This window comes from Myotis davidii, unplaced genomic scaffold (assembly GCF_000327345.1).
Source record: "Myotis davidii unplaced genomic scaffold, ASM32734v1 scaffold317, whole genome shotgun sequence".
Taxonomy (NCBI): domain Eukaryota; kingdom Metazoa; phylum Chordata; class Mammalia; order Chiroptera; family Vespertilionidae; genus Myotis; species Myotis davidii.
The window spans coordinates 142319-153441 of NW_006288994.1; the positions used below are offsets into that span (position 1 = coordinate 142319).

Here is an 11123-nt window from a genome sequence, read left to right on the forward strand (position 1 = left end):
AGTCCTGACTGTGTACCAGGCGCCAGGGACTTTCCATGCGTTATTGCTTCATCTTCACATCAAACATGGAGTAGTTCTATTATTATTATTTCCATTAGGCAGATGATGAAACCGAGACATAAATACGTTAGATAACTTGCTTCAAGTCACCCTGCTAGTAAGGGGCAAGCCTAGGATTTATACTATTTGACTCCGAAGTTCAGACTCTTAACCACTACTCCTTGGTTGATTGTGGACTAATTAAAATAACGTATGTAAAAGTACCTGCTGCACGATAAGTACTCAATATAGAGTATTTATTTTTGTCCTCACTAATATAATAAGTAAGGTTAGTAAATGTATTGGATGTGGGAGTGGGACTCTGTTTGAGAATCCTACCAGTAGCTCTCTGAGATGTTGTGTTTCTTGGTACAATGAATATCAGTCTATGAGTATGATTGATGTCAAAATCAACTACAACATATTTAGCCATAGGAAAAACATGCGTGGTGAATATTGATGCAAATTATGACTTGTGTCCATTCTGAAGCTAAAGAGACAATAGCCCTTTGACAGCTAATTATTCTTGATGACAATGCACATTCTTAATGTTTCCTTCTTAGTACGGAAACCTAACTCTTGCCGAAGACACAGCTGTTGGGTCCACCATCTTGACCATCCAGGCCACAGATGCTGATGAGCCATTTACTGGGAGTTCTAAAATCCTGTATCGAATTACACAGGGAGATGATGAGGGGCGACTGGGGGTTGACACCGATCCCCAAAAAAACACTGGATATGTCATAATTAAAAAGGTACATGACTCTTTAATGGAATTTGCCTTTTTTTCTTTGGTTAATTTCCCTATGACTATGCAAGGACCTATAAGCAGAGGTGATGTATGAGCAGAGACCTCTCAGGCAGGCGAAGGACGCTGGAATAATCTCAGTCATTCCTGTCCTCCCAGAAGGCAAAAGGAAGGAACCTAGTTCTGGGTCTGTCATTCTGTCATTAGCTGACCAAGTGAGCTTTGTTGGGGGAGGGAGGATTGTCATATAAAATACATAAAACTCACGATAAACAATTTTTAGTATATGTGTACCCCTTTTCCACCCACCCCTTCCTTTCGGGTTCCATCATTTGCTAGAACAGCTCAGAGAAACACTAACATTTGCTAGTTTATTATGTGTTAAAAGATATGGTAAAGGATACAGGCAAACAGCGAGATGAAGAGCTACAAAGGACCAGACTGCAATGGTCCTGAGTGCAGGAGCTTCGGTCCCTGGGGAGTCGGGGTGCACCGCTCTCCCCACACATGGATGTGTTCGCCAACCCAGAAGCACTTCCTCATGTAGACAGGAGTGACTCTGAACTCAATCTCTAGCTTCCCTTCCCTTCCCTGGAGGGGATGGTAGGGTGGGGCGGAACGTTCCAAGCTTCTAATCATGCCTTGGTCTTTCTGGTGACCAGCCCCCACCCAGGAGTTCACCAAGAGTTGCCTCATTAGCACAAAAGACATTTCTATTGCTCGGGGTTAGGCGCTCAGTCTCAAGAACTGGGGTCAAAGGCCAAATATCAGAACAAAAGATGCTCTTTGTGCTCTTATCACCTAGGAAATTACAAGGACTTTAGGCGCTTCTGTGCCAGGAACTGGGGGCAAAGACCAATACATGTATTTTCTATTATTTTATTTGCCCCACGTGATGCTTAGGATTAAACAAGTTTTGTAGAAATGCTGTCCTACTCAGTTTGACTGCCACCCGAAGCTCCAGCCTGTCGTGTGGTAGATCGTGACACTCTCAAGGCCAAGGGGGTGTCAGGAGCAGGAAGGCTATTTCTTTGAGGCCTGCCAGCTCATCAACATCTCTCCTGGGGGACTCCATTTCTGGAAATTCAGGGTTTCGTTTTAGCTTTAATTTTTTAAAATGCAAATTTTGTCTCGTCTCCATGATAGCTGGTCATTTGGAATCCTGGGTACAGGACCTGTTTTTCAGCCAGCCCAAGTGTCATCTGGAAAACGAATGCACAGTTTTTTTCTCATGTTAAATATTCCCCGTTGCAACTCCGCTCCCTCAGCGCTTTTATCTCTGTCTTCAGGTTGAGTCTAAGTCTCAAGGTTTGGCCTTTCAAACCCTGGTGTGCAGAAGAGGAACTGCGGGCCTGAGCTATTCTTTCAGCTCCTTTGATGACTGTGTCTCCTAGATGGATGTGATGCCACCCCAAGAGGCCGTGATGGGTCTCTGGACTTGGCTTTGCAGCATATCCCTGCATTATGCAAGATGATACACATGGTTGGACAGACTTGCCCTTGATTAAGCTCTGCTGATTGCCATTAGCTAGTTTGGTATCTTTCATTGCTAATGTTTTCCCTGGAGGATTTGGCTCAGTGTTTTTCCTGGTGTGAAAGTTAAGCAGGTTGATGGATGACAGGCTGCTCTGTTTTTCCTTTGTTCTTCCATTCAATAAGGTTTAAGGGGCATTGCCATCTCTCTAACTGGTCCAGGGAAGCCAATCTGGAGAGGACAGCACTGAGCCAACTTCTGACTCAGGGGGAGAGTTTTTTTCAGATATTAAGGAAGGGCAGGCTGAGCTAATATAATCATGTGTCAAACCTCCATGAGTTTTTCTCTTCACAAATGGATATTAACGTTTTGTTTAATCAATGATATGAATAAAAATAAACAGTTAAAGGACTGACAGCTCACCAAGGAGTCCTGGGTGCTGTAGGCATGGAAGAATGAACAAAATAGTGCGGTTCCCATAATCTAGAATGTACCTTTGGGGCTCTGCTTCAGGTCCTTCATCTTTTTGAGGTCCTGGGTACCACTGAGACTCTCATGAAACTACATAACCATCATTAGAAAAAAATTCTCATCTGCACATACATATAATATTTAGATTTTGGCTTCTAGGGGTTCACAGATCGCCAGAAGCCCTTTAACCCCAGTTAAGAAGTCCAACTTTAGGGGTGGTTCCACTCTTTAGGATTGGCAGTTTTTCCCATAGAATTTTTCATTTCTGGCTCTGTCTGGAATGATCTGGAACAAGAGCAGGTCATCTATCTTTCGATCATTTCTCTAACCTCTCTCTCTCTCCATGAGTTTAAGGACTTTTACTTGGGGATTTGGATCCCAAGGTTCCTCTAAAATAGCTCTCCATATAGTGGGGACATCTCTAAGCATTTTCCACGCTTGAGAGAATCGATAGGTTTCTGCTGAATGAGTGAATGCACTGTCCCAGGGTTAGATAAACTGGAGGAGTGCTGCATGGATTGGCTCTTCTAGGAGCGTCTGCGTGCATATTAGCGCCTTAAGAGCTCGATAAATGCTGCAGCACAGACTCTTTCATGGCTCCATTATCATTGTGAGAAGTAGGTGTTTGCTGGCACTGGCTCAATGAACCGCTGCTCAGTGAGTGTTTAAAGGAGAACAGGGAGTGAATCTTATAGGGAACGAGTCCTCCCAAGTTAATTTTCTCTGTTTCCCCCCACACAGCCTCTTGATTTTGAAACAACAGCCATTCACAACATCGTGTTCCAAGCGGAAAATCCGGAGCCTCTGGTGTCCGGTGTTCAGTACAATGCCAGCTCGTTCGCCACGTTCACCCTTTTTGTGACAAATGTGAACGAAGCCCCTCAATTTCCCCAGCACATATTCCAAGCAAAAGTCAGCGAAGACGTGGCCATAGGCACCAAAGTGGGCAACATGACTGCCAAGGACCCGGAAGGTCTGGACATAAGGTAGAGAGCAGGCTGGGCAAGCCTAGCTGTGTTGAGACCAAGGCCAGTGGGAGGGAGGAAGGGCTGGGGGTGGAGGTGCAGATGGGGGGCACAGAGGACCTGGCCTGGCTCCAAGGCTCTCTCCTAAGGGAGCAGCCAGCGATTTGAAGCCATCTCCAGTGCATATGGTGAACTTGACCTTGGTTCCTGCAGGGGTCAGTACCCCGCGTGGGGAGTGGGGGAAATCCAGGCTCAGACAAGGGGGGAGCATGTCAGGTTGCATCCGGCCCACTCACTGCAGGTCCCACTGAGAGCTGGTGAGTTCAGGAGATGGGGTCCAGAGACGGGGCTACCCAAAGCCAGATCCTGTGTCTGAACCGGCCCCGCGGCCAGGGTTTGTGTAAGAGTCAAAGACAAGAGAATAAAATTTGAATTTATGAGTGGGGAAAACAAAGGCATTTAAAAAAACTCCCAGATAGCTCAAGGAAAAGATAGAACGTACATACTATTAAATGAGATTAGAAAGATGAGGAAGAAGACTGAGAAGGACAGCGTCCTGTAAGAAACAGTCTTGGAGGACAAATGAGAAAAGCGTTTTAAGAATAAAGAACAATGAGCAGTTCAGAGGTTAGTGATAAGTCAGTTCAGAATTAAGATGACTCCGAAGATGTTGGCCTGAATAAGTTAATTCTTCTCTTTCTCTCAGCTCCATAAACTTATAAACCATCAACACCCCTTAGATCCTAATCCAATCCACGATTGGAGATTAGAGATTAGAGATTAGAGATAAAGATTAGGAAAATTTTCATTGAAATACATCCAGGATGCAAGTGCTTCTCATCACTTTGCCATGGCTCAGGCCACCATCGTCTCTTTTCTGGATTCATCCCTGCCCCACACTCAGTCTATTTACTACAATCAGAATACTCCTTTAAAAACGGAAATCAGATCACATGACTCCTCTGAGAGCCCTCCAAAGGGTTCCCATCTCACTCAGGGATGAAATCCTGGTTACATAGGGTTTCTTGTACATCACCAGCATACACAGCCCAACACAGTGCTTGGCATATAGAATATACTAAAACTGAAAAAAATAATTTGCTGAACTAACACATCATAACTTTTTAATCATTACCTTTTCTTGAGCATGTAGGTTGTGTTCAGTATTTTTTTATTCTATAAAATGTTTTGCATGTTTGTATGCATGTAATTCTTTTATGCCTTCTATTAAATTGTTTTTGTTGAGGGAAAATTTCCAGAGGTGAAACGCTTTGGTCTAAAGAAACGAACAGCCTGTGGCTATGATGTGTTGCTCCACAGAGGGCTGTACCAATTGTTTCTCCTGTGCTTCTAGTCTTGTCTCTCACATTCATCTGACACACCCACCAGTGAGTGCCACTGGACTAACAGCCATTCTGTGGGTTTGGCAAGGCCTGCATTGTACTCCCACAAGGATGCCCCCTGCTTCCCACGATCTGGCTCGTTCCAGGCTCTCTGGCTTTGTCGTTTCCACCCACGGCTTCCCATCTTTACCCTGACACTGCTGGAGCGTCTGACTCTCCCACACGGCAAGCTATTCCTTGGCCTCCAGGCGACAGCACGTGCAGTCCCTTCTCGCAGCTCCTTTTCCTGCCCCAGCTAGCATCTACTCCTTCAGAAAGGCTGTCCGATTCCCATGAACTTCTCTGGGGCGCCATAGGGCCCCCTTCACTGTCTTTACCACTTTCCGTGGGAGTTATGTATCTCTGTGTCTGTCTCCTCCGCTGGCTGGAGAGCCCCTTTTTGTAATCTCCCGTCTGCCTAATGTTTGCTAAACACTCAGTAGATGTCTGTTGAATGAGAGTTCACGGGGCCACCAGTGGCCTCTGAGTGTCCACCCATTCACACAACATCTCCACCACTGGCTGCTCACGTTTCCTTAGAAGGGTGGTTTACTAATCCATTTTAAAAGATGTTTCCAGGTTGTTTTCATTAGAATTCTTTGATTGCCAGAAAAGTTTACCTGTCCCTCTGAGTTTGTGGCTATCCATTTTCTAATGAAACAAGTACAACTACCACTTTGTAAAGATGAGCAAATCCCCGTTTTGAAGAGAGAAGAGATGCAAATAAAGCATTAATAGTATTACATAATGATCTTTAAAATATGCCATAAATAATATGCAAAGGGATAATGTTGACATAACAGCATAGCGATGCATAAACCAGGGGTGGGCAAACTTTTTGACTCGAGGGCCACAATGGGTTCTTAAACTGGACCAGAGGGCTGGGACAAAAGCATGGATGGAGTGTTTGTGTGAACTAATATAAATTCAAAGTAAACATCATTACATAAAAGGGTACGGTCTTTTTTATTTTTAGTTTTATTCATTTCAAACGGGCCGGATCCAGCCCGCGCGCCGTAGTTTGCCCCCGGCTGGGGCCCGTAGTGCCCATGGCTGGCATAAACTATCCTCCCGTTTCCACATACAGTAACATGGGCCTTCTGTTGCTCTTTTCACTTTACGAAGTTATTCCCTGAGAGGCGACACAAGAGGCTGGCTGAGAATTGACCCTGCCACTGGCGAGATCTTCAGTGCGGCTCCACTGGACAGGGAAGCTGAAAGTCTGTATCGCGTACAAGTGGTGGCCACTGAAGTAGGTGAGCAAAAAAAAAAAAAAAGAAAAAGAAAAGAAAGTAACAAATTAATAGGGGACACACCAATAGAAATAAGAGGGAGGGAAAGTGAGTGGGTCAGATTGTCAGAATAGCTTAGAGTGGAAGAACAAGAAGGATACAGAAGTGAAGGGAGCCCTCCCTGGCTGGTTTGGTTCAGAGCATCAGCCTCAGGACGGAAGGGTCCCAGGTTCAATTCCGGTCAAGGGCACATGCCTGGGTTGTGGGCTTGACCCCCAGTGGGGGGTGTGCAGGAGGCAGCCAATCGATGATTCTCTCTCCTCATTGATGTTTCTCTCTCTCTGAGATGTTTCTCTCTCTCATCTTGATGTTTCACTTCACTCTGCATGTGTCCTAAAGGCCTTGCGCATTGAGCAGATCAATGAATCAAAACCAGGTTCACAACCCTGCTCCAATTTGCAGTTGGCATCCCTGAAATAATCAATGAAATGACCCAAGAGCACAGTAGCTTTTCAAGTGTAGTCAGGGACAGAGAAAACATTTGAAAAGAAAAGCAAGAAGACAGGGATCACTGTAATTGAAGCGGGTTGGAGCTAGAAATTATAGAAACAGCGTCTGTTGAAGTCAGGGAGAACGGGAACATAGTCTTTACGTCGCACTGACAGCCGTGTTTGAAGCACTCGGTGTGATGACTTACTCCTCCTGCAACACCGTGGGGTAGGTACTGTTAACAACCATATTTTATGAATGAGGAAACCAAGGCACTGAGCAGCTACACAGCTTGCTCACGATCACATAGCCGCCAACCCTCTAGGCTACCGCGTCCAAGTTTCTCACCCCCCTACCAGAGTGAGTAACCACTGTGCAGCCCTTCACTCTTTTCTAAGAACTCGGCGTGTGGGATCCTCTCAGAGCCACATGCATGACAGCCGAATAACCCAGGCTGAGAAAATATAACGGACATGCCCGAGTCAGTGTTGAGGAGCAATGGAAGGTGTGGGCTCTGACCTCAGACCTCCTGGGCTGGAAGCTTTCCTTGCCGTGTGACCTTGGGCAAGTCACACACCTTCTTTGGGCCTCAGTCTTCTACCTGTAATCACAAATCAGAGCCGTTTGAAGTAATGTCTATAAGACATTAGCACATCAGTCTTATTATTATCATGAAGGCTTTTGAACCAGGTCTGATTCTAAACGTTTGCTATCTTTCTGCTATCTCAATATAGTCACCTAACTTGAATTGTAATTTAAAAAAGAAAGAAAAAGAAAGAAATATTCTTTCTTACTAAGAGGAAATGAGAGAGCTGATATTCCGTTTCAATCCCTCAATTCCCTAGGTGGGTCCTCCCTGAGCACCGCAGCGGGGTTCAACCTGGCTCTGACCGACGTGAATGACAACCCCCCACGGCTGGCGAAGGAGTACACGGGCTTGTTCTTCTGCCACCCGCTCAGCGCGCCCGGAAGCCACATCATCCAGGCCACGGACGATGATCTGCAGTCATTTCGGGGCCCACAGTTTACATTTGCCCTTGGCAGCGAAAGCTTACAGAACGACTGGGAAATTTCCAAAATCAATGGTGAGTTTCAAAAGCACATCGAGGAAAACACTGGTGGATGATGACATGGGCTTTTATGTGCCTCGATGGGCCTGCAGCACTCAGCACAGGGCGTTCCCCAGGCTCCAGGGAGGAGCCGCCTGCTTTGGGAACTTGCAGAGGGGAGAGAGCCCCAGGCTTTGGAGGGAGGAAAGATGGCTCACACACAGCCACCCCTGGAGTGTATGGAGATGGATAGTTGGATAATCTGAGCAGCATTTGCAAAATTTCCAATGGCAGCTGAGAAACAGATTTCATCATGATGCTTAAAAACAGCTTTATTGAAATAGTAAAGGCCCGATGCACGAAATTCGTGCAAGAGCAGGCCTTCCTTCCCCTGGCTGCTGGCCCCGGCTTCCCTCTGGCACCCAGGACCTGGCTTCCCTCGCAGCCCTTGTTTCATCCGGAAGGTCATCTGGTCTAATTAGCATATTACACTTTTATTATTATAGATAATTGACATACAATAAGCAGCACACATTTAAAGCATACAATTTTATAAAAATTGACATATGCCCTCGCCAGTTTGGCTCAGTGGATAGAGCATCAGCCTGCAGACTGAAGGGTCCCAGGTTCAGTTCCCGATAAGGGCACATGCCTAGGTTACAGGCTCGATCCCCAGTAGGGGGTGTGCAGGAGGCAGCTGATCAATGATTCTCTCTCATCATTGATGCTTCTATCTCTCTAACCCTCTCCTTTCCTCTCTGAAATAAAAAATATATATATATTGAAAAATAAATTTAAAAAAATTGACGTATGTCAACACCATTGAATGCAGTCAGCACAATCAGGATAATTCTATTTCAATCCCCCTCCCCCCCCAAAAAAGTTTTACACGCTCTTAGAGTCCCCAGTTTCAGCCTACTCTGCCTTTCCCCCATCACCAGGTAACTACTGACCTGCTTTCCATCTACTATAGATTAGTTTGCATTTTCAAGAATTTTATCAAAATAAAGTAATACAATATGTAATCTTTTTTCACCTGGCTAATTTCACTGAACATCTTTATTTTGGGTTTCAGCCATGTTGTTATGTGTATCAATACATCTTTTTTTTTTAATTGCAGAGTAGTATTCCATGGTATAACTCTATCACAATCTGTTATTCACTCACTAATTGATTGTCATTTAGGCGACTTCCAATTTTTGCTATTACAAATAAAGCTGCTATGCACATTTGTGAAGAAGTATTTTGTTGGAGCATATACTTCCATTTTCTTGATTAAATATCTAGAAGTGCAGTGCTGGGTACTGTGGTAGCTGTATGGTTAAATTTTTAAGAAACCGTCACATTGCTTTCCAAGTAATCTATAACATTTTATAGTCCCACCGTTGTGTGAGACCTCACCATTCTCCTGAATACTTGCTATGCTCAGTCTCTTTAATTTTAGCCATTCTAGTGGGAGTGTGATGGTATTTCATGATGGTTTCAGTTAATATTTCCCTAGTGACTAATGATGGTGAGCATTTTTTCATGTACTTATATACCATTCACATATCTTCATTGGTGAAGTGTCTGGACAAATGCTGTGCCCATTTTTAAAAAATTGGCTGTTTGGCATCTATTGTTGAGTCATCAGCATTCTTTGTCTAGTAAAGATACACATGACCTGTCAGGTACCTGTTTACAAACATTTTCCCCCGGGCTGTGGCTTGCGTTTTTATTTTCAACAGTATATTTTAATTTCTAAGAAATTAAACACACACACACACACACACACACACACACAAATCAACCATACAATCATCTCAATAGATGCAAAAAAAAGCACTTGAAAACTTTAACACCCATTCCTAATTTTTAAAAAGCAAACAACCCTCTCAGCGAGTTAGGAATAGAAGAGAAAGTCCTCGACCTGACAAAAGGCATCTGTGAAAACCCACAGCTAACTTTAGGCGTGATGGTGAAAGAGGAAAGCTTCCTCTCTAAGATCAGGAACAAGCCAAGGTATTTGTCCGGAGTTTTGTCTGTAGAAAGTTTTATCTACAAATACAACTTCTTTAATAGATACAGGGCTATTCAAGTTATAGACTTCTTCTTGGTTGAGTTTGTAGTTTATATCTTTCAAATAATCTGTCTATTTCATTTGATTTATTTAATTTATTGGCACAAGTTATTTGTAATATTATTTTATTATTCTCTTCAGATCTTTAGGCTTTGTGGTGGTATGACCTCACTTTGATATTGGAAAATAATGTCTCTTTTTTTTGCTGATCAATCTGGCTAAAGGCTATTCATTTTATTGCTATTCTCAGAGAACCTGCTTTTGATTTCACTGATTTTCTCTATTGTGTCTTTGTTTTGTATTTCATTGCTTGTAGATGTATATTATTTTCTTTCTTCTTCTTCTTATGCTGTTTTTAACTTGTTCTTGTATTATTTTCATTGAGGTGGAAGTTGAGGTAATTAACTCGAGAACTTCTTTTTTTGTTAATTTAGGCATTTGGTGCCATAAACTTATCTTTTAGTGTCACTTTAACTGCATTCCACAAAGTTATGTATTGTGTTTTCATTTTCATTCAGTTTAAAATACTTTCTAATTTTTTTTTTTTTTTTTTTTAGATTTCTTCTGTGACCCATGAGTTATTTAGAAGTGTGTTATTTAGTTCCACAATATTTGGGTATTTTCTATATCTTTCTGGTTACTGATTTCTAATTTAATTCCATAGTGACCAGAGAACATTTGACTGGAATACATTTCAATTTATTGAGCCTTTTTTCCCCAGTACTTTAAAGATTTCTCCACTGTATTCTGCATTGCATTTTTTTCTTTTTTGTTCCCTTGAATGTAATGTGTCCTTTTACTCTGGATGCTTTTAAGATTTTCTCTTTATTACCAACTTTAAGCAATTTGATTATTATGTGCCTTTTCATAGTTGTGGTTTTTTGTTTTTTTTCCTTTCCCCTAAGATTTGCTGATTTTCTTGGATTGAGAATTTAGTTTTTATTAAATTTGGGGGTGGGGAAATTAGCAATAATTTCTTCAAATATTTTGTCTTTATAATTCAGTGTCCATGGCAACTTTATGAACGTAACTGCTGGGGATTATGATAAATGACTGTACTTAGTATTTGTTTCTAAATCATAAACTGAGGACTTGAAAATGCATTAACTCCTTTTGACATTATGGAAGGTACATGTGGAGTGGAGATACTTTGGGTAGTTTAACTCATATTTAACCGTTTCCCAGTCACCCTCAGTATGTGATACAAATATGAGC

General features: G+C 42.9%; 1 protein-coding gene across 1 annotated transcript in view; it reads left to right on the plus strand.

The window, feature by feature from the left end:
• Positions 1 to 11123, plus strand: part of CDH17 (cadherin 17) — a 59730-nt gene that overhangs the window by 43788 nt on the left and 4819 nt on the right. The window contains exons 12-14 of the mRNA XM_006761212.2: positions 3474 to 3718; positions 6205 to 6335; positions 7646 to 7885. Of these exons, the coding sequence (XP_006761275.1) occupies positions 3474 to 3718; positions 6205 to 6335; positions 7646 to 7885 (616 nt within the window). The remainder of the gene's footprint in view (positions 1 to 3473; positions 3719 to 6204; positions 6336 to 7645; positions 7886 to 11123) is intronic.